General features: G+C 36.7%; 5 protein-coding genes across 5 annotated transcripts; 4 read left to right on the plus strand and 1 right to left on the minus strand.

Moving 5' to 3' along the window:
• Positions 1-203: 203 nt before the first annotated feature.
• Positions 204-3489, plus strand: LOC116158693. The gene is made up of 2 exons (XM_031471520.1): positions 204-590; positions 791-3489. Exon 2 carries the CDS (start codon positions 796-798, stop codon positions 3145-3147), a length of 2352 nt encoding a protein of 783 aa, XP_031327380.1. The 5' UTR covers positions 204-590; positions 791-795; the 3' UTR covers positions 3148-3489.
• Positions 3490-3503: 14 nt separating this feature from the next.
• LOC116158695 lies at positions 3504-5276 on the plus strand. The gene is made up of 5 exons (XM_031471522.1): positions 3504-3696; positions 3752-4074; positions 4130-4348; positions 4397-4944; positions 4995-5276. The coding sequence occupies exons 2-5, from the start codon at positions 3755-3757 to the stop codon at positions 5273-5275; spliced, it is 1368 nt and encodes a 455-aa protein (XP_031327382.1). The 5' UTR covers positions 3504-3696; positions 3752-3754; the 3' UTR covers position 5276.
• LOC116158694 lies at positions 5263-6986 on the minus strand. Its single transcript, XM_031471521.1, has 2 exons — positions 6547-6986; positions 5263-6495 (listed from the first exon to the last, which is right to left on the minus strand). Exons 1-2 carry the CDS (start codon positions 6782-6784, stop codon positions 5291-5293), a joined length of 1443 nt encoding a protein of 480 aa, XP_031327381.1. The 5' UTR covers positions 6785-6986; the 3' UTR covers positions 5263-5290.
• A 2291-nt stretch (positions 6987-9277) lies between these two features.
• LOC116162714 (piggyBac transposable element-derived protein 4-like) lies at positions 9278-11014 on the plus strand. The gene has a single exon (XM_031476403.1). It carries the CDS (start codon positions 9278-9280, stop codon positions 11012-11014), a length of 1737 nt encoding a protein of 578 aa, XP_031332263.1.
• Positions 11015-12848: 1834 nt separating this feature from the next.
• Positions 12849-21568, plus strand: LOC116162721. The gene is made up of 3 exons (XM_031476414.1): positions 12849-13411; positions 13471-13676; positions 21310-21568. Exons 1-3 carry the CDS (start codon positions 13052-13054, stop codon positions 21566-21568), a joined length of 825 nt encoding a protein of 274 aa, XP_031332274.1. The 5' UTR covers positions 12849-13051.
• Positions 21569-23521: the final 1953 nt, after the last annotated feature.

Below are 23521 nucleotides of genomic sequence, written 5' to 3' on the forward strand. Positions count from 1 at the left end.
CTATACTGCCGTCCTAAGCTAAAAAGACGCATCTCAATATTTTTCCGATTTTTATATTAATGGTTTTAAGGACTCCAGATACGATGTTTAACTTATTCCCTTAGCAAAAAAGACGCATTTCAACTCCATAGTGCTTAAAAATTGCTAATAAACTTAGACGCATCTAAAAAAAAATAAAAAAACCTAATCAGTTTGGACGTATCTCAATTTCCTAAGCAATATAGACGGTTCTCATAGATGCGCCTTTTTCGCTTAGGATTTTTGGTAATGCAGAGTGCGGGTCTTGTACAGTGCGTGCTTAGATGCGTCCAAATTAGTTAATTTATGATTCTACATCGTAGTTAGTAATTCATTTGTGTAACCAGATAGGCGGTAAAACATACGAACAAGGGCGTGGTCGGCGGTTTAACCTTTATGACAGTTTTAAGTAATTTAGTAGTGCTTGTATTAGTAAAGTCAACTGTTTGCGCATACGATATAAAATTGTCTTTGATCGGGGTGATAAACGATTAGAGTAGGTAAATAGGTACCTATTTAGTGCCTATATAATAGTTGTAACAAGAGACAGATTGGCTACACACTGTCAGCAGGTAAGTAATTATATATGATTTTCTTTATTCAAGTAGGTATATCGGATTTTCAGCGAGCATAATATACCCTATTTTATAGCAGACGTTAAATTGACATTCCACTCAATGGTTAAAAAATCCCTTTATCGTTGATAAATTAATAATACGTTACGATGAAATGCCCATTATTTTAGTATTTTTTGTTTACACTGCTTTTTCAGATTCAATGGACAGAACACAAGGGTCTCGCGGAAACAAGCTGGTCATGTTGGCGCTGAACAAGAAAACTAAACAAACGTTCCAACCCGCGGTAAAAATTAAAAACCGTGAGACGTCGGAAGATTTAGATTATTATCCCACTGACACTAGTTCGCAAAATAATGATAGTGATAGCGACACGACAAGTGAGTGCAAGGAAGAAAATAAAAATTGTTCTTCTAATTTAGTTGTGAAAAGTAGCGCTGGTCATGGAGTTATTAACGACATTAACTCAGGGAATTCTCTGACGGAAATCTCACCTGTCACACGCATACCCTCGAGAAGTCCAGTCCTTCTCGATATTTCTAGCTCTATTGTGCCAGTTCACTTTGATACTCCCGAAGTAGAGGACTCACGCTCTTTTATGACAGAAGTAAGAAATTCTGAGTTAGAGACAGTCACTGAATTATTTGAATCAACACGCTCTTTTATGACAGAAGTAAGAAATTCTGAGTTAGAGACAGTCACTGAATTATTTGAATCAATTACGGAAGCAGTCGAGCCACCAGTTCAAGGCGAGGTTGTTGTAGCGGATCCTGACGATTTCGTAGATATCGACGGCGCTGGAGTAAGTAATAACGCATCTGTGGTCCAATACACTAAAAAGGGAACAGTTCGAAAAAGAAAAAAGTTCGAGTTGTCAGTGAGTTCAAGAAAAAAAGCTAAGCATGAATCACTTGCAAAAAAGCACTGCGTTAAAGATAGTTGTGGGAAAGATTGTTTAAAAAAATGCGTGTCAAAGATATCAGAAGAGAGAAAACAATTTCTGAATAGCGAATTTTGGAAAATGTCAAACGATAAAGACCGAAAATCTTTTATTTTACATCATATTTCATCAAGACCAGTGAAACAGAGAACAACCTTACAAAGTGATCTTGGTTATCAAAGAAATATCACTTATAACTATGCACTGAAAAATGAAAATGGAACATCTCAAAATGTATGCAAAACTTTTTTTCTCGCAACTCTAGGTTTTAATAAACAAAGTGACAAAGTTATCCGCACAGCTTTACGTAATGCTAACAATTCTGTAGTGCCTGTGCCTGACTTGAGATGCAGGAAGCAACCGCACAATAAAATAGACGATGAAGTGATCCGTAATCATATTGTATCTTACAACCCCACTATCTCACACTACCGGAGAGAACATGCACCCCAACGTCTTTATCTTCCTAGTGACCTTACTTTTGCTGCATTACATCAGGATTTCCTAACCAAACATCCAGACCTAAAAATTTCCTATGAAAAGTACCGTGTAGTAGCTAAGAAAATGAACATATCGCTAGCAAATCTAGGACACGAAGAATGTGAAAGTTGTGAAGGGTTTTCTCTACATGATAAAAGTCACACAAAAGACAATCTAGAAGAAACTTGTGATGTTTGTAGAACTTGGAAAAAACATATAGACAGAGCAACAAAGTCGCGTGAACACTACAGAGATGATGGTAAACAACCAGAAGAAGCCGGTAAGGTTATGTACTGCGCCGACCTGGAAAAAGTTATTATGCTACCAAGACTGGAAACGTTTAAAACAGCAATTTTCACAAGCAGAATTACAGTTTACAATGAGAGCTTTGTACCAATTGGCAAAAAAAAGAATAGCAAAACGTTTGCCGCTGTTTGGCACGACGCTTTATTTAAACGCAGTAAAGATGAAATAATAAGCGCATTTTACCAATTTGTCCTTATGAAAAGAGACGCTGTCAAAATAACATTGTGGCTTGATAATTGCTCTGCGCAAAATAAGAACTGGTCATTCTTCTCATTTTTGCTCTACATTGTTAATTCGGATGAAATTAATGCTAATGAAATTGTTATAAAATATTTCGAGCCCGGCCATACATTTATGGCCGCAGATTCTTTTCACCACAAAGTCGAGCTGTCGATGAAAAAGATGGGCAACAAACTATACGATTTTGGAGATTTTGTTCAAGCCGTAAAACAAGCCTCACGGCAAACTGAAGTTCTACCAATGGAATTACAGCATTTTTTTATTTGGGAGGATTACACTTCGCAATATAAACTTAGTCGAATTAACCCCCGGCCCTATCTAAATGAAATAGTCCAAGTATCAGTCCATAGAGGTTCCCTTATTATGACATACCAAAATGACTTTGACGCTCCGATAATTGAACTTGATTTTCTCAGTGCCAAAATTACGAAGAATAAAAAACTGCCTCCTCCAAAAAAACAACAAAAAGTTCTAGGAATTCCATCCAAAAAAAAAGCAGCAATAATAAAAAATCTAGGTGCAATAATGAAGAACAGGCTTCAGTTTTGGAATGAGCTTCCAGTTTCACAAGACGAGGACTCTAACTAACATTTGTGTCATTATTTGCTTTCATCTAATATGTTAAAGTTCATTTACTCTCAATTTAAATCTTTGTGTAAAAAGTATGTAATAAACTTGCATTACTCTTCTAGACGTATCTCAGATTTGTAGGAAAATCCTAAGCCTAACAGGCGCATCTCATTTTTTAATTAAAATATTACTGTCTAAAAAAAAAGTTTGTCAAATTTGTTCATAATTCATACACATCACTACAAACAACTGTTGAAAAAATCACAAAAAATACAAAATGAGAGTGCTGTAACAAAAATCAGATAAATCGCAATAACTCAAAAAGTTGAAATATTTAGATGCGTCTTTTTGGCTTAGGACGGCAGTATAGGGAATTAAAAATAAGATCGCAGCGCCGCGGTGGACAAATTGTAAAGCTCTGCAAGATATGTAAACTTTGCTAATCTTTGCTGTTTTGTATATATAAAGTGTGTATGTTTTGAATTTTTTGAAGTAATTATATACGAGTGGATCACGAAATAGCTTATTTGAAGTAAATTGATACAAGCGCAACTTCTGCCGTTCCGCGTAAGTAATGCATAAGTTCAATAATCTAACCTGACGTAAAATATTAACTTTCTAGGTTATGGAGAACAGATTCTCGATATGTGACTATCTACTGTATATAAAAGGGACAGATAATTCTAGAGTGGTGTATGAAGGGGAACATGTTCTTAATGCAGGACACATCATACTGTGTGGAGTAACAAACAAGGAGGAAAATCGTCTAACGTTGTATGCACTTTGTTTACAAACGAGTGCCTTACAAAGTGCACCACATAAAATCGAAGGGACTTTAGTGCATGATGACGAAAAGTGGGTTGTAGAAAAGTTTGCATGTTCTTGTAAAGCTGGGCAAAGTGGTCGATGCAAGCATATTTCAGCAGTTTTGCTACAATGTTCAAGGTTTTATTTAATCTATGCAGGTTAAACAGATGATATTTTGATATCCTTGTTGTAGGACTTCCCTCGATAAACTTGAAGCAGTTTCGCAAACTGATATTAAATGCACATGGTCTGCTCAGAAAGGCAAAACACAAGATAAATATAGAGCAATTCCTGTTAAAGAAATGCCGTGCATAAAGCAAAGTGATGGTATGAAATTGGACGAGGCAATTTTAATGGGCATACACGATAATTTGGTGTCTAAATTGCCAAATTCAGCATTGGCATTACACAAGTGAGCAATTTAATGTTACAATGTATATTATGTTAATGAACTTTGTAGGGCAGGACGACGTTGCACAAACCTTTCCACCTTTGAGAATGAAGAAGTGTTTACTCCATATGATGAGCATGATGTAGTCATTTTAAATCACGCAACGCAATCAATTTTAATGATGGAATTGTATCATTTTCATGTAAATTTCATAGGTTCTTGTTGTAAAGAATTGTTCGATAAACACTTATTGAAAGATATTGACGAAATATTGCTTAAAACTAAACAGTCAAAAGAATTTTGGAATATTGAAAGAAAATTTAGGGTTACAGGTTCACGAATTTATGAACTATATACGTATAAATCAGATGATTGGCAAAAAAAAGCAAATCGTTATTTTAATCCAATAAGTTTCATGAATAAATTTACTAAGCATGGCATTGAGCAAAAACCAGTTGCCCGACAGATTTTTATGGATGCTACGGGCTTGAAAGTTGTAGAATGTGGATTGGTTGTTTCTCACTTTAATTCCTGGCTTGGTTATTCACCTGATGGAATAATTGTTGACCAAGACGGTAATCCAAAAGAATTAATCGAAATTAAATGCCCATTTGCAGGTATGTTGCAATTTATTATTAATCTAAAATAATTAAATGACTTGTTTTAGGTGCTACAGAGACCATAGGAAGTGTGGTACCTAAATTAAAATACTTGCAACTTGAAGACAATATTTATGAATTAAAAAAAAAACACAAATATTTTGCACAAGTGCAACTTGGGATGGCGATGCTAAATGTATTTAATTGCAAATTTATTATTTATTGTTCTTTTGATAAAAGCATGTTAATTCTAGATGTACCATATAATTACGATTTTTCAAAAACTTTATTGTTTAATGTTAAAGGAAAGTATTTTAAAAAAATGTTACATGTAATGTGTAATACATAAATTGTTATAAAAATATTATTTTAAAAATTTATCCTCTGCTAAAATTGGTGCTGACAAATTAGTAATTGCACAAATAATTATTATAATGTCATCAATGTAGTGTACAAGATTCCACTGAAGTTTCCCTCCTAGAATTTTAAAAATTTTGAGGCGTTGATTAGTGCGTTCAATGTGCACTCTGGCAGATGCTATTTCTTTAGTGAACATTGCTTCTCCTTCGTCAAATTGTGCTTTACCTCGAAGAAATGGTGGACGATACAGCTTAATCTCATACATTTTGCAAATGTCTTCAATTAAAAATCCCTTGTCAACCATAACTGCAGAACCTTTTTCTAATTTTTTGATTAATTCACTTCCTTGAAAAATAATTTTATCCGATGCTCTCCCTCCATATGCTTTACTAACAAAAGTTACTAAACCTGCTGGAGAAACTCCTGTCATAAATTTTACTGTAAGTGCACCTTTATAGTGTGAATAGAACCGTATTCGGCAACATAAACATTTTGGCGTCTGAATAAATATCTCAGTACAGTCTAAGACGATTTGAGTGTCTTGGAACTTTTCAAAACAGATTGGCATGTTTTGTGAATTTTCTATTTTTGACGGAAATACGATCACTGATTTTAAAATGGTGGAAAGTAACTTTATCATTTCTATAAAATAAATTCTGCACAGGACACTACTTATTCCATATAAAACTCCTAGGATAGTATAACTCAAATCACATTTTAGTTTAGTAAATGTTAATGACACTCGATCCTTGACACATAGTTTATGTATTCGAACATCTTTATATATGATTGCAATAGACGCACAAATTTCATCCAACAAAATAAAACTATTCAGTCCGGTTAAACTTGTTAAAGCTTTTTCAGTTTGAATAAAGTGGGACAATGTCAACTTTGATGGTGTATTGACTTGAATTTGAAAGTCTCTGAAAGTTTTTGGTTCACTGTTTTGACTTTCAGTTTGTATTAATGTTAATAATGCATCAGCCGCTTGTAGTTCCTCAGTGGTGGGCACTGTGTCGATATTTTCATGACAATTGTCTTCAGTTACAGGATCGGTTGCCGGTATATCCCTTAATTCTTTCATTTGGTTTCGTATTGATAATCTTACTCCACGATTCGATGGTGCTAATTCCTGTACTGAACCATGAACAGGGTTAGGTAAACACATCGTAGGAATAACATTTTTTTTCAAATTCCTCCTTTGACGAACTAAAATACAAAATAAAATCATAACAGTTTCACACTTTTTCATTTACTTACTTGTAAAGAAATCATTTTCAGTAAAATGTAATGAACAAACTTTCATGAATTCACTAATGTTTTTTCCTATTCGAAGTTTAGTTTTCCAAATATATCTGCGATTTACGATTTCCCAAACGCCCAATTTTGTCTGAATTCGTACTGTGTCGTTGACGTTAGGAAATTTGTGGAAACTTATATCAGGGGTTCGCCGCTTCAAAGAGTTACACCCGGGTACACAGCAAAATGTATTCGCCATACCCACTACACTTGTTAATTAATTACTTAAATTTCTCAAAATTTTAACACAAGCAGATTAAACACGATAACAAAGCAAAATAAACGAAATTAAATCACCCTACCATACAAACGGTCTATAACCATTTGTTTGTTTACATATCTTAGGTACGTTTGAGCTAATGACAGTAGAGGTCGCTTTAATTATCTTAAATTCCCTATAAGTTCAACTTAAGAAAATAAGTATAACTTATAATAATGACTGTGCAAACCATAAAGCGCTACTTAAATATTTAAGTTAAACTTAACCTTTAAGATGTAGTGGTGCAATTGGCCCTAAATGAACAAGAATATACACTGTTATATCCATAACACTTCAGCCCTAAACTTAGACACTTCCAAGAAAGTACATGTTACAGCGCAGACGCAAGGACGGCACTCTGCGCAGCGGTGAGGATGTACAAACAAAGTGAACGATAGAATGTTAAATCATTGCATCATTAATTAGTCATAATAAAGAACTAAATCTTATCGTTTTAGCGTAATAACTCCCTAATACACCTGACATAATATACACCTACCTATATCTACTCCCCACTTGCTTTACTTAACGTACCTTTAACGCAAGATTCCATGTTTAAAGTACACGATCACCCTAACTGCCCTAACATAAACAAAACAGAGGTTAGACATTTATTGTTATTTATTTTTACTTGTAGGTTATCCGTATGACGTGGCGCCAATTTTCAAATAATAGGTACGTCAATGACGACAGTATCTATTTTGACGTCACTAACGTGCCTGTAAAAAATATATTACAGGCACTCTAACGTGCTAGTAGTCACTGCGTTGATTTAATGCTAACGTAACCTCAAACAACAAGAACACGCAGCACATGACCACAGAATAGAGCATGAATGAATTCTCCTTTCAGTATACTATAGAACAGACAGTTAAATACAGGGTGCTATCACTGATGCAACTACACTACGCAATTGCAAAGTGCGAACGCAATCTGTTACTATAGTAATCAATAAGCAATCGTACAAACACTCTACAATATGTGATATTATCGTATGGAAGCGTACGATGATAAAGTCGTGATCGTACATCGTACTTGAGGGCTAATTATCGTGTAAGTACGATAATTATATCGTATGGTTGGCAACACTGGGTTGAAAAGGCAAGGTGCTTACTATTTGATGCTAGTTTCCCTAAGCATTTTTGGGCTGAAGCCATGGATACAGCTGTGTGTCTCAGAAATCGATCTGTTGTTTCAGGACTAGATAACAGAACTCCATATGAAGTTTTTTATTGTAAGAAATCGAATGTAAGTCATGTTCGCATATTTGGTAGCGAAGTAATGGTTCATGTACCCAAGGAAAAGAGGCAAAAACTTGACAAAAAGGCAGAAAAAATGTTTTTAGTGGGCTATGGTAAAAATGTCAAGGGGTACAGGTTGTATGATCCTGTCAAAAAGAACGTCATTACCAGCAGGGATGTAATAATTAATGAGAAACCTAAAATACTAAAAACATTTGATTTCTTAGAAACGCCGTGTACAAAAAATTTGTCAGAGGAGATTTCAGCTCAAGTGGGGGAAGAAAACCATAGTTTACAGCTTGACGAACAAGAGGACTACTTTGATTTCGCAGATGACCCTAATGACGTAGAGTTCTTACCACCGAATGTTGAGATACCTGAAACGATAAGAAGATCCGAGAGGCAGAAAAAACCAAAACAATTCGATGGCTATGTAATATTTCAGTGTCGAAGTGAGGTAGGCCTAGATGACATCCCAGCATCAGTATCAGAGGCATTGTCAAGACCCGATGGGAACAGATGGCAACAAGCGATGGAAGATGAAATGTCGTCTTTCAAAGACAACGAGGCATGGGATTTGGTTGATTCTCCCAGTAGCGGCACATTAGTCGAGTGCAAGTGGGTTTTTAAAAAGAAAGTGGATCATGAAAATAAAATGTGTTATCGTGCGCGTCTAGTTGCGAAGGGTTATACGCAGCGTGAAGGTTTAGACTTTGACGAGACTTTCTCTCCTGTAATCCGATATTCGAGTTTGAGGTTATTATTGGCCCTTTCTGTAAAACTAGATTTAGAAACCACACACCTAGACGTGAAGACAGCTTTTTTGAATGGAGACCTGCATGAGACAGTTTTTATGCGTCAGCCAGAAGGTTTTGTTACTGAAGGTAATGAGAATAAAGTTTGCCGTTTAACCTTCCGTTAGTCGCGCACGGTCTGTGAGACCGACCACAAACTTTATTTAGTGGTATTCTGAAAATAATGGTGGGAGGTCCCTCCCATTCCATGTATCTTTTCTATGATGTGCCGTGGTGCAGCAGTGTTAATGTGAGTGTTGTAAGTGACCGTTTGACAAAAATATTGTGCCCTACGGTGTGAGAGACCGGCGCGACTAATCGGGTTATTTTATTGTCAGGTAAAGTCTTTCGCCTTTTTTATGTTTTCTCAATGTGACATCATTGTTTATTACTTAGCCATGTGGTCTTACGAAAGCGAACAGGCTCGACTGCAAGAACTCTTAGAATTAGAAATTTTGAACGACGAAGGACAAGGAATTGCATACGACGATCACTCTGATACGGATCAGTCTGATGAAGAAGAGGATCGTGTAGAGCAGCAAAATGAGAACAGCGACACCGAGCAGGATATTTCCGATGACGAGGAAATGGGAGAAGAAAGTCCCAACAGTCGATTATCGTTTTATGGAAAGGATAAGGTCACGCGTTGGAGAAAAGTGGTTTCACATCCCAAAACACGCAAAACACGTCAAATGAATATTGTGAAACGTCTACCAGGCTCCTCATTGACAACACGAAACTTGAGAGAACCACTGGAAATATGGGAGTATTTTTTCAACGACGAGATACTCGACATTATTGTCGAGTGCACCAACGAATATATTGAATCTGTTCGTAATAATTTTATGCGAAAAAGAGACGCAACCCCGACTAATCTAATTGAAATTCGTGCATTCATTGGAGTCATTTATATGGCTGGTGTGTATCACGCAAATCGTCTCAATGCCGAAGATTTATGGAGTAATGATGGGTCTGGTGTAGAAATTTTTCGCCTCGCCATGAGTTTGCAAAGGTTTAGATTTCTAATTCGTTGCCTAAGATTTGACAGTAAAGAGACTCGAGCAATGAGAAGAGAAACAGATAAATTGGCTCCTATACGCAATGTTTTTGACCGTTTTGTTGCTAACTGTCAGAACGGATTCCACCACTCCGAATTTGTGACCGTGGACGAGATGCTGGCCGGATTTCGAGGAAAATGCAGTTTTCGTCAGTACATTCCATCGAAGCCCAATAAATACGGGTTAAAAATTCTAGCATTGTGTGATGCCAAACTCTTCTACACAAGCAAGATGGAAATTTACGTCGGAACACAACCTGACGGGGCATACAAAGTTTCAAATAGTCCCTTTGATGTCGTTCTACGGCTTTGCAAACACATTTTTGGATCTGGTCGCAATATCACAATGGACAATTGGTTTACCTCTATACCACTTGTAAAAAAGTTACTTGATCACAACCTTACAGTAATTGGAACCATACGCAAGAATAAAAGAGAATTACCATTAGAATTTTCTCAACCTGCTGAGCGGCCGCAACATACCAGCATGTTTGGGTTTTCGCAAGGGTGCACGCTTGTCTCCTATATACCCAAAAAGAAAAAAAATGTACTCTTGCTTTCTAGTATGCATGATAGAGATGAAATAGATTCAGAAACCTATGTAAATAAACCCGTGATGATTACAGACTATAACAGAACGAAGGGAGGTGTAGACACTGTAGATAAACTTACTGCAAGCTACAACTGTTCTAGAAACACGCGCAGATGGCCCATGGTGGTTTTCTACAATTTGTTGAACGTAGCTGGCATCAATTCGCAGGTGGTCTATGTTTCCAACAACCCTGACAAGAAAATTTTGAGAAGGCGTTTTTTAAGGCAATTGGGCAACGATTTGGTCAAGCCCCATTTGCAAGTACGATCTGCAATGATCAATATTCCTCGAACTCTAAAGCTGAGACTGCAGGAAATCACTGGGATGAATATCGAACCTGAAGTTCCACAGCCTGTTCTACCTGGAAGATGTGCATACTGTACTTCGAAAAAAAATCGGAAGACTCGGTTTCAATGCCATAGGTGCAATAAATATATGTGCTTAGAACATATTATTGGCGTTTGTCAGGAGTGTCGAGAAAATTAGGTTATAGTGTCATATTTTACTCTACTTATTATTTTAAGGTTTTTATTGTTTACATATGAATAAACTGCAGCAATACAAACACAATTTTCAAAGATGTATATTTGGAGAAATTCACCAAATGTTCTTCATTTTCTTTTTCTTCGTTATTTATTGTGTTGTTGAACCGTTCCCCATATGCATGTTACATTGCGCTACTTATTTGGCAGTAATTACGTTAGGTCGGTCTCTGAGACCGGCGCGACTAAGCACGGTTTAAAACTTGGCGCGACTATTCGAAGGTTAAAAAAGGCTATATCGCTGTTCCGGGAGAACAATGACATAACTGCTAAATTGAGGAAAACGATTTTATTGTGGAATTTGTTTCAAAAACGCATTATCTTGTGTGGGAGAACAATGACGCATCTGTAGTTAACAATTCCAGCCGCTAGATGGCAGTTGTGTCATTGTTGACGTAAAGTCACTAGATATAGAAAGTACCGCAATCATCCGCCATTTTTGGGCAAATTTGCTGCCAACTTAAAAAAATTGACAAATAAAATCTGAATAGCTGTAATTTTTTTATAACCTAACTTCATAGTACTGTCATGTTTTATAAAAATATATACAGATATCTCCAAACAGGTGGAACAATCCCTAACATGAAAGTTACTAGAATCTGGTAACTTCCGCCATTTTTGGGCAAAAATCATGCGTTCTCTCTCTAACACACGAGCCCAATGGATTGCGGTACTTTCTATATTTAGTGACTTTATGTTGACGTAATCAAAATAGCTGAACCATTCCAGAAGAATATCGGTGTAATAGTTATTTATGTGGAAGTTTCGGCGTCTTGTGGTATTGCTGCGGTGCTATAACGACGTAAGTGTACTTTACATCTAACGTTATTGGTGATTGTGACAAACGCTGAGCGTAAGAACGACGTAACTGTATTTTGTGTCATTATTAACCTAGTGAAGAGTTTACTTTTATGACGTAATTGTTCTTTCTGCCATTGTTGCCACTGAACCTAAGCGAATGCTTACATTTATGTCTTACTTGAATTAGTAATAAATACTCAAAATGAGTAACCGAAGTCATCGGATTATGGAACTTGCATTAAGTTCAATGGAAAATCAAGCGAATTTCAATAACAGTGCACAGAATCCAGACGTTGCAGATCCTGAAGATGAATTGCAAAACATCAATAATGAAATGATTACTCAGAATTCAAGCACGTACGTTGTTCAGAGTACAGGTACTATGAAGATGAATTTTACAAGGGTTCATAAAACATCCTCTAGTCCGAATACTTCAGAAGATGGGGATTTTTCATCTGGTTCTAGTGATAATTATGCACCATCAAGTAGTCGGGAGTCAAGCTGCTCTGAACAATCCTTTGATTCTGAAGCTGAGAATCTAGAACCAGCTCAGAATGGACCTGATTCTCCAGCTAAGAAAGGAAAAAAGAGAATAAGGAATGTTGAAAACTGGATTAAAGTGAAAGCTAAGACATTGAAAAATTCGGGGAAAAAGTATACATCAAGCGCCGGAAAAATGGTTGAAGCGAAAAAAATGAGACCACCATGCTCAGAAAAATGCATACTATCCTGTACGAAAAAAATTGGTGAGGCATTCAGAATTCAATTGTTCACAGAATACTGGGAGTTGGCTTCTCTGCAACGACAGCGCGATTTTTTGAGTTCTTGCATTGAACAGTTAACAGTGAAGTACCGTCGCATATCATCCACAGAAGCCCGCAAACCTAACTGCGCCTTCTATTTGCTGAATAACGGACAGAAAGTCCGTGTTTGCAAAACATTCTTGATAACATTAGGAATAGCTGAAAGAACTATTCGAACTGTCATTGCGTCAAAGGCAACTGGTTGTGGAATTGCACCTGCAGATCAAAGAGGGAAACACAGTAAACACAGAAGAATTGATTCAGAAATCTTGAATTCCATCCGAGACCACATAAACTCAATACCGCGAATTGAAAGCCATTATGTTAGAAGCGATACGTCAAGAGAATTTATAGATGGTGGGTTGTCCATTGCCGAAATGCATAGGCATTATTCAGAAGAAAGGGCTTTAGCTAATAAACCCACCACAACTTACGATACATATGCCCGGATATTCAATACAGAATTTAACATTGGATTCTTCGCACCTAAGAAAGATCAATGTGACCTATGTGAATCCTATAAAAATAATCCAAACAATACTGAAGTACAAAAGGCATACGAAGAACATCAAGAAGAAAAAAAACTTAGTCGTAATGAGAAGGACCAGGATAAAAGCAAAGCCAAAAACCAAGACATTGTTTTAGCAGTTTATGACTTGCAGGCGGTACTACCTGTACCAATGGCGCAAACTTCAATTTTTTTTTATAAATCCAGACTTAACTGTTTCAACTTTACGGTAAGGATACGAATAATAATTTTCAGAAAAGTTGGTACCTACCTATCCTCTTTTCTTAGGTAACTGAAATTGGGAATGACAAAACTTTCTGCTTCTTCTGGCATGAAGGGCTCGGGCATAGAGGTGCTGCAGAAATAGGGACTTGCGTTTTACTCTATCTAGAGGAATTGTCCAAAACCAAACCTGGAGCTGATGTCGTGTTTTATTCAGACAACTGTGGTGGTCAGCAAAAAAACAAGTATGTACCAACACAACAACTATTAAAGTATGAAAGAATATTACCTACCTATAATGTTTTCATTTTGTTACAGATTCTTCATTGGAATGTACTTGTATGCAGTTGAAAAGTTCAACATTAATTCAATAACCCATAAATATTTAGTTAGAGGTCATACACAAAATGAGGGGGATGCAGTGCACAGTATCATCGAGAGGTCTGTAAAAAAGGCAAAGAAGTCGGGCCCTATTTATGTGCCAGATCAATACGTCTCAATTATCAGGAACACAAAAAAGAAAGGAAATCCTTTACAAGTTAAGGAGCTGAGTTTTGGAGATTTTTTTGATCTAAAAGCCTTATTTGAAGAAATGGGGATTAATATTTCCAAAAATACTGATAGACAGGATATTAAAATAAACGATGTAAAGGTAATGAAATTTGAAAAAGGAAGTGAAGTATTTCTTTACAAGACTTCCTTTAAACAGTCAGAGTGGCACTCCGTTGCATTCAAACACCAGAAAGCAACTCGTTCTTCTAATGGAAGAGTAATGAAAGAAGTCAATTTAACACGCATCTACACCAACAAAATTCCACTTTCGGAATTGAAAATCGAACATTTTATGTTTCTAATGAATAAAAATCAGATCCCCCAGTTTTATCAACATTTTTATAATTCTCTCTTCTAAAACACAAATTATTGATGTATCAATATACTATGTATTAAATTTAAAGACTGTTGCACATAAATCTATATTGACTTAAATACTTAAACTTATTTCCTGATTTCAGAAGAACATCGACTTAATATCAAATATCTCCATTGGTTTTAAAAATGAGTATTTATATTTATTACCATTTAAAAATATATATTAAGTGCCAATAATTTGCCCAGTGTGTCTGAACTAAATGGTATTGTTCATTTATTATTTCGGTAATAAAATAAATGAAATCTTAATTTAGCACAAATAAGCGAAGTTGTGGTTTTTCAGTTGTGTCATTGTTCTTCCGGAACAGCGATATATGGATTGAAGCAGTCTTCACGTGCATGGTACCAAAAAGTAAACGAAGTATTAATTAGTCTTGGTTTCAAAAAGTCTAATTATGAGTCGTGTATATATCTTAAAAGGAAAAATAGTAGTTTGATTATAGTAGCATTGTACGTGGATGATTTTGTAGTTTTTAGCAATGACAGGTCTGAAACAAATTTTTTGAAAAATCAGCTAAGCTCTAATTTTAAGATTAAAGACTTGGGACAGTTAAAATTGTGTTTAGGGATGAGAATCAGTAGAAAAGAGGACAGTATTAGTTTAGATCAGAGTGCTTACATAGATCAGTTACTAAGAAAATTCAAGATGTCAAATTGCAATGTTGTTAGTACACCTATAGATAATTTTGATTTTTTTACTTGAACAACTTTCAGAAGTACCATTGTACCAAAAGCTAATCGGTAGTTTAATGTTTTTAGCAGTACTGACAAGACCTGACATTGCATACAGTGTAAGTTTTTTGAGCCAGTTCAATAATGATCATGGTGAATACCACTGGAAATGTGCAAAAAAGGTATTAAGATATTTAAAGGGGACAAAAGATCATTGTTTGACTTACAAAAAGGATGATTTAAAGCTAATGGGGTTTGTTGATGCTGACTGGGGTTCAAATAAGTTGGATCGAAAATCTTACACTGGCTTTGTATTTAAGTTTGCAGGGGGAGCGGTCTCCTGGAAAAGTAGTAAGCAGAAAACCGTTGCTCTTTCTAGCACGGAGGCTGAGTACATGGCCTTGGGAGATGCAACAAAAGAGGCCATTTATCTCAGAAATTTACTGTCAGAAATTCATGGAGGACTGGATACTGTTACACTCTTTAACGATAATCAAGGAGCTCAAAAATTATGTAGCAATCCAGTATTCCATGAAAAGACAAAGCACATTGACATCAGGCATCATTTTGTTCGAGAAGCTGTCGATAAAAAGATTGTAGATGTTAAATATTTTATTTGTTACTCAGTTGTAAACGTTGATTAACAAGACAAAACGCAAACGGGTAAACGTCATGTTTAAACGCTACTGACTTGTAAAACTGACAGCAGACTTGTAAAAATTTTACAAGTTAGTAATCTAGTAATTTCATTGGCCAGAATTAATGCGAAGTCTCTGTTACATGGATAACATGATATTTTAGACATTTCTTCAAGATTAATTTAAGAACTAATTATTTACGTTTACTATTGTTTACAAATGAGTAACAAATAAAATATTGTACATTATACGCCAGGTAATAGTTTTTACTGGCTCTAGGAGATGACAAGCTCGCCTAACGGCTCGCTAGTCAACTTCTCCTATCGCCAGTAAAAACTCACTTACCTGGCTAATAATGTAAAATACTATTTATTTGTTACTCAGTTGTAAACGTTGATTAACAAGACAAAACGCAAACGGGTAAACGTCATCTTTAAACGCTACTGACTTGTAAAACTGACAGCTGACGTGTAAAAATTTTACAAGTTAGTAATCTAGTAATTTCATTGGCCAGAATTAATGCGAAGTCTCTGTTACATGGATCACATGATATTTTAGACATTTCTTCAAGATCAATTTAAGAACTAATTATTTACGTTTACTATTGTCACAGATCTACACATACACAGATTGCTAACCTTATGCATTTTTTGGGAAACAAATTTAGGTATACTTAAAAGCGCCCTCTATGGCGGAGCAGTATAAACATGTAACGTTTAAAACTATAATATGACGCTTGCTACGGGGGTTCCTTCTGGACTTGAAAATTACCATCGGTTCCGCCCGGCAAAGCAAACCGTCTTCTTCTTAGGCTGCTCAATCGATAAAAATAAATGCTCCGGTTAACTCAAATCGGTGGGCTTTTAACTCTTTTGAAACTGTGTAACAAACCTTAAACTGCCGCCTACCAGTCTCCTGCCTCAACTCCTACTCCTCCCTTTCCTTCCCCTCGTTCTTCGTTAAAGACAGGCACTTTGAAACCAATTAGATAATATATTGAAATGAGATTAGCGATACAAACAATTTACAGGGATCTAGCAGTTCTTCTCTTCTACTTGTAAAAACACTAGCTTAACAATGACAACTACTAACTAAAAAATCCTAACAGGTGAAACTAATTTACTCAAGGGGTGGCCATCCTCTACAGTTTGAAAATTGCAACAACAGGTAATCGGTTTTTAATCCAGCATGGGCTGGGACTTATTTAAATAAACACAAAAATTTATCCTACTCTTTGGTAATCGTTCATTGGACTTTAATAATCAATCAACTCAAAAATTTTTTTTACTATAGCTTAATTACCAAAAAGTGGAATTTTACAGAATATTACAAATTTAATTTAGACTAACCTTTACAACCTTTGTACAGCCGATCTTGCGAACTGCTCTTTCCTCTGGTACAGGGTGGATGTGATGAAACCTGACACTTAGGTCTCTGTGACTTCCTAGGGGTGGCTTGAATTTAACACACGGAAACAAAAATCCACGGTGCCTATCCTTCCTCGGAACGAAAGCAAAGTTTAGCGTTTGAACTGAAACTTAGTCCCGGAAATCCTTCGCGTGGCGAGTGGGAGACGGCTAGTTGCCAAAGTTTCTACACAGCACAGTGTATTTAATTTTATTTTATTAGTTTATTAGCTTTGACCGCCTGCGGAATACAGATTTTTTGAGTTAGCGGTACGGCAGAACACAAACTTTTATGATCACTATCCGACGGTAAACCGCGATGATTCAAAGTATTATTTCACCAGCTCTTCTTGGGGCAAATATCTCTCCGAAACGCAGCGCTCCTTCGACAAATGACCTTACGGCACTAGTAGGAAATTCCACCTGGGGCGGATCCCGAAATTCTGCGCCTTGAGGACTAGGGCAGCACTTTGAATTATATATCCTCGAGAAATCACAATGTATCCTAACGCGATTCACTGCATCCAAAGTAAACTGGGGTGAAGCTCAAGGGTTCGCCAAAATATCACCTGATTGAAACTTGGGTCTTCTTCGCCAATAAATCAACACGAAAAGAAAATAACACTTCGAAACGGGTGCAAAAAGCACGCAACTGGGAGCAACCGAAATAAGCCGGTGGCTCAAACCGCCAAGTGTACCAAAACTTTCGCTCAAGGTACGTGTTGACCGCTTGAAGTACTAACCGGGAGTCTTCCAAAAACGATCCCCTTCTTCAGAATTGAAATGAAAAAACCACACCCAAATTACCATAAAACAAAAATGGCTCCCGCTAGAAATTCTCCCATTGGTTCAGATAAATAAGACTTAACCCACTCTAACTTCGTCATTAACCTCAAAGAACTGCTGACCAAACTGATCTCACGGTTTTCTGCTGATGACGTGAAAGCTCCTTATCTCTGATAGCTCGGTGCTACATCCGCTGCTATTCTCGGTCTAGACGGCGCCAAAGTTGATAAACAAACGACAAAAAACTCGCATTACTCATGATGACGTCAATCAGCTTTGCACTCTTCCCACGACGAAATTAAATCTGAGCGATATTAAATCTATCGGACCATAGTCTTGAGCGAACCGAAATGCCCAAACCCAAAACTTCTAACCGGAACAAATAATGAAATATACAGGGTGACCTGCACTATCATGACCAGAAATTCGAAATTTTTAATGAAATTTGGCGCGAAATCAAACCACTCGTTACACGCTTATGGATTTATGCGTTAGATGTCGTTGAAACAAAATTAATTAAACAATAACAAACTGAAACAACTAGTCCGAAACAAATCACAAAATAAATTCACCGATTACAAATATCAAATGCTAAAAATAACGAGTAACGAATTCGAATTATGCACACTTTACCGCTTCAATTTTTTTGCAGCGACATCTAATGCATAAATCCATAAGCGTCATATTACAGTTTTAAACGGTACATGTTTATACTGCTCCGCAATAGAGGGCGCTTTTAAGAATACCTAAATTTGTTTCCCAAAAAATGCATAAGGTTAACAATCTGTGTATGTGTAGATCTGTGCTATTGTTTACAAATGAGTAACAAATAAAATATTGTACATTATACGCCAGGTAATAGTTTTTACTGGCTCTAGGAGATGACAGGCTCGCCTAACGGCTCGCCAGTCAACTTCTCCTATCGCCAGTAAAAACTCACTTACCTGGCTAATAATGTAAAATACTATAAGTACTGATGAAATGTTGGCTGATGTGCTTACTAAAGGCTTAAAAAATGTTAAGCATTCTAAGTTTTTATTGGGTTTAGGCTTTTCATTTTTGATAAGTGGGGGTGTTGGAAAATATCAAAAATAGCACAGTAACGCCATCTAACGTAGTTGTTGAAAATAGTATGTCAAGATGTCATTCTAATGTACTGGCATTGTTCTTTTCACGAATGTGTATTTCATGTTCAGTTAATTACAACAATAAACGTAGTTATTTTTCGACCGTTTTTTATCAAAGCTCTGTCATTTCTGTAACATAGTCTGATAAATAGACTGCACAAGATCCTGGTTTACTGTCCCCATAATATATTCCTACAGTCATTGGTGAAATTTGGGGAAATTCTGAGAATGCCATAAGAATAGGCCAAATATTACTGTTGGAACTTTTTGAAATGGGAAGGCCATCAATATTGCATTGTAATTTTAAATTCTTTGTCACGCTTATCATAGGATATAAATCAAGCTGATGAACAATTGATGTCTTAATTCCTAAATGACAATATTGCCCTGATCCTACTGTCTTAATTTCAGTACTACGAGGTGTTTGTAACAATGTTCGTCCATCAGATGGTAACGATGAAAAACACTTATGTTGCTTTAACAGTTTGAGTAACTCATTAACACGTGTAATTGGAATGGCACCATTAATTGCCCATTCTCGTAAATCTTTCATACATTTGTGCACATCAAATGCTTCCGATTCATAATCAGATTCATCTGAATCACACTCTGAAATTATTTCTTCTACTTCGTCTTCCAGTACGTTACTAAAATCGACAAAATCCTGTACAAATGGTACATGTTCCAGTACAGGTGGAGGTGAACCAGCAGTAGAAGATGTACAGTTAACGGCGGGTGGTGAGCAACCTAAATCTTGTACTTCTTGTGTATTATCGAGTGAAACTCGGATCTCCGGAGATACGATGAGTGCTCTATCTGCAGCTTTTAACCTACGTCGTCGTTGCCTAGCTGATTAAGTGGTTTTAGCCCAGGCACTTTAGGTTAAAAAATAGACAAAATTAGTAACTAGCTGATTTTTGGTGAGTTGTTAGTGTGCGATACGTTAAGTATTTTCTGAAAGTTCCCCTCACTTCCTCCGCTTACTTCACCCGGTAGAGCGATAAAAAGACTTAGGTGACGTGAATAACATAATATCGCAATTGCGCTCCATCTCCGGCAAAGTTTTGGTGGTTGTGGACCTAAATTGTTCAGAATAGTAGTGGTTATGCTAAAGAATAACCACTACAACAATTCATGGCATTTTAAACTGTTTTCTAAAAAATGTTTGGTAATTTTTGTGACGTTACAATGAAACATACAAAAATTGCAGTGTCTAGCACAGATACCACCCGCACACCCGAGCATGCGCAATTCTACCCATTTATGTCCCCGATATGTGTACCAAATTTGAGTCCAATCGGTTCAGCCGTTTAGCCTGAAATGACAGTACCTCTATAGACGGGCCGACAGAGCGACATCATTGAGATTTTGTTTGGTGTTTGATTCCTGGATCCTGCTGCTTTAAAACGTGTATTTCCGTGGGGGGTCATTTTTTACCCCACTGAAATACCTCCCTTACTAACGAGCGGGTGATCAAATTGAGGTAAACCACTGAACATCGCGTCGTAAACGGCACATTAAAAATCAGAGGCAAGGAGACACGAGTAGACCCTTATCAGCTTTTTATGAGAATCACTTGCATGTCGAAATGTCCAGAGGACCATAAGGAATATCTCGTATGAGCTCGCTCCGAAGCCGCACCATCGTTATTTGATGGGCGTTACATGAGGAAAACAACAAAGTCAGTGTTAGAGGAAACTATAAATAAGTATGCTGCTTACACTGATAGTCCACCGACCTACAAAGTGCAATACGTTGTCGACGTAGGATTCCTTCTCAGGAAAGGAGTTTGGCCGCGACTTAGCTAACCGGGATATTTGCCATTCGTATGTCCAATACGTACTGACACACTATGGTCAGTCCACAGTGGTAGTATTTGACGGATATGACTCATCAACGAGCACGACCGCCTGTGAGGAAAGCAGAAGATCTCGCTGTGTGGACTTGCAGGTAAAGCATCGCCGCCGACACCTTGATTGTGACGTTCGTTATCGAGGCGACCACTTTAGACCAAGTTGCCGCAGTTGCGATGGATGCGGTATTATTCGTGCTTATGATCACTTAAGCGGAGTGTTCTTCGAAAATGTTTTTCGTTAAAAAAATAAAGGTTTTTACCATACATTAAAATAAAATTGCCCGCACAAAAGAGACATCGGGATTCGACAAGACCTCGTCTTGATTCGGAAAAGGAAACAATTTGGAAATTGTTGAACGCATCTGCAGAAAAACCAGTTTCGATATACACTGTCGCTCACCAGAAATTTTCATCAGAATTCGACTTGGCCATTCGTCCTCCAACCGACCGCTGACACGGCGTTTCTCCATTCTCACCGCGTGTATCTTCAGGTACAGCATTGGCTTGGAAACCACTAACACCCACAGAATGGGGATTCCGGATATCTCACGAGCAAGTCACCCCGGCACCAAGCACCTGACGAGCTTTTCATTTAATTACACATATGTTTGTATAGGCCAGTGTGATATAGACATTGTAACTGCGCCCGAGCTTGTACTTCCAAGTTTACCCGCTGTATTGGAGATTGCACCAATGCATCGACCTCATCCTCTGCAGGATGATAAGGATGTTAAAGATGCGAAATTGTAACAAAGTTCTTCATTTTAGGTGCTCTGAAAGCACTTTAATTATTTATTGGATTTGTGGTTAAAAAATTGCTAAAAATTCCAAATAAAACCCCTCAAACTGTTATGGATTATTTCAGTGGTTATTATTTAGCGCCACCACTGTCATTTTGAACAATTTAAGACCACGACCACCAAAATCGGTGGTGCCATAGATGGAGCACAATAGCTATTTCATTACTTTCCGGTCACAGGGCGCTGTACCGGGTGAAGCAAGTGGGGGAAGTAACGGGAACTTTCAGAAAATACTTACCTTATCATACACTAACACCCCACCAAAAATCAGTTAGTTACTAATTTTGTCTAATTTAGGGCATTTTTTTGTCTAAAGTGCCTGGGCTATTTGTAATTCGCAAGCGCACACTAAAGTCTCCGCTTAGCGGTCAACTTTAGAACTATCTGTTTGAGGATAAAAATGGACGTTCACGTATGTAATAAACGTGAATACACAAAAATAACAAAAAGTAATCAATTATTGCTCAGTTCCTCAGTGTAGAAATGATTATGCGTGTAGTGTCTCAATGCACGGATTCCCCAAAAATGCTCTGAGTAGGAAAAAATGGAAAATTCTTTTACGAATAGACAAACCCATAACAAATACAATGAAAGTTTGTAGTGCTCACTTTACAAAAGAGGATTATATTTTACCAGGTAAGCGCAGTAATTTTATGATGTGCTTCTTTATGAATTTTACTTTTTTTAGACGTTGCACATAAACGTAAATGTTTAAAGAAGACTGCCTGTCCTAGCAGAAATTTACCTCAAATACGGCATCAATCGGCAGTTAATCATGAAACTAAGGCAAAACGTGAAGACCGCTACGTCCGTCGACAACAACTGTTAGAAAAAGCTGTGCGTTTGGAAGCAGCCGACACGCTTCTTTTATTAGCAAACACCGAGGCAAACACGCAAACTAAAGAATTAAGAAGAAAAGCCGGTTAATGAAATGTGTTGTGAGACTGAAAGTTCTTTGAATGTGTTGTATAAGGACGTTTCTGTTCAAGTAAATGTAAATACGTATTTAGATCAGCGTGAGTTTAGCATTGCAGACATTATCAACAATGACTACAGAATTAAATTCTGCACAGGAATTTCCAATGTGACGTAATCGCAAATACTTTAAGTGTAGGTACCTACAGTTTGCAACAAGTAATAGGAACTATACCTTCTGTGTTCGCAAGAGGATTTTGTTGACTTTAATGAAAATTAAATTAGGATTAAGTTTTCGGTTTCTAGCAGTTTTATTTAATATTAGTGAATCGGCGAGTCGCATATATTTTAAAGACACTTGCAAAGTTATGTCTGTTTATATGAAAGTTTTTCTGAAATTTCCTGCAAAGGACAAAATTCTTCAAAATATGCCAAAATGTTTTGATAATTATAAAAAATGTAGAGTAATATTAGATTGCACAGAAATACCTGTGCAAAAAAGAGGGTGCCTTAAGTGTAAAATACGTACATATTCCCATTACAAGAAAGACCACAACGTTAAAGTATTAATAGGGGTTTCTCCATCAGGTATGCTTACTTATCTGAGTAAAGCATATGGAGGTAGGGCCTCTGATAAAAGTATTTTTAACAAGGAAGGTATCATTGATCTGCTAATTCCCGGAGCAGATGCTATAATGGTTGACAAAGGCTTTTTAATAGAAGATGAATGTAAGAAACATTTCATTCAATTAATAAGGCCACCTTTTTTAGGTAAAAGTAGAAAACAGTTTTCTAAACAAGAAGCCGAAGAAACTGCAAGTATTGCTCGTGCCCGAATTCACGTTGAAAGACTCATTCAAAAATTAAAATTATTTGCTGTACTTCGTAATAGGCTTCCATGGTCATTATTACCATGCATTGATGATGTTTTAATTATAATTGGCGCCTTGGTTAACTTATCAAAACCAATTTTAGGTAATGATAAATT

Source organism: Photinus pyralis, unplaced genomic scaffold, assembly GCF_008802855.1.
Source record: "Photinus pyralis isolate 1611_PpyrPB1 unplaced genomic scaffold, Ppyr1.3 Ppyr1.4_LG1, whole genome shotgun sequence".
Lineage (NCBI taxonomy): Eukaryota > Metazoa > Arthropoda > Insecta > Coleoptera > Lampyridae > Photinus > Photinus pyralis.

What these genes read in the sequence shown, in the direction of transcription:
- LOC116158695 (XM_031471522.1), top strand. Translation starts at nt 3,755, where the DNA reads ATGGAGAACAGATTCTCGATATGTGACTATCTACTGTATATAAAAGGG. An exon ending in GTTTTGCTACAATGTTCAAG is followed by an intron (nt 4,075 to 4,129) that starts GTTTTATTTAAT and finishes TCCTTGTTGTAG; the next exon opens with GACTTCCCTCGATAAACTTG. An exon ending in AATTAAATGCCCATTTGCAG is followed by an intron (nt 4,945 to 4,994) that starts GTATGTTGCAAT and finishes GACTTGTTTTAG; the next exon opens with GTGCTACAGAGACCATAGGA.
- LOC116162721 (XM_031476414.1), top strand. Translation starts at nt 13,052, where the DNA reads ATGCATAGGCATTATTCAGAAGAAAGGGCTTTAGCTAATAAACCCACC. An exon ending in TTAACTGTTTCAACTTTACG is followed by an intron (nt 13,412 to 13,470) that starts GTAAGGATACGA and finishes CTCTTTTCTTAG; the next exon opens with GTAACTGAAATTGGGAATGA. An exon ending in CCAACACAACAACTATTAAA is followed by an intron (nt 13,677 to 21,309) that starts GTATGAAAGAAT and finishes GTGTATCTTCAG; the next exon opens with GTACAGCATTGGCTTGGAAA.
- LOC116158694 (XM_031471521.1), bottom strand. Translation starts at nt 6,784, where the DNA reads ATGGCGAATACATTTTGCTGTGTACCCGGGTGTAACTCTTTGAAGCGG. An exon ending in TGAAAATGATTTCTTTACAA is followed by an intron (nt 6,496 to 6,546) that starts GTAAGTAAATGA and finishes TTTGTATTTTAG; the next exon opens with TTCGTCAAAGGAGGAATTTG.
- LOC116158693 (XM_031471520.1), top strand. Translation starts at nt 796, where the DNA reads ATGGACAGAACACAAGGGTCTCGCGGAAACAAGCTGGTCATGTTGGCG.
- LOC116162714 (XM_031476403.1), top strand. Translation starts at nt 9,278, where the DNA reads ATGTGGTCTTACGAAAGCGAACAGGCTCGACTGCAAGAACTCTTAGAA.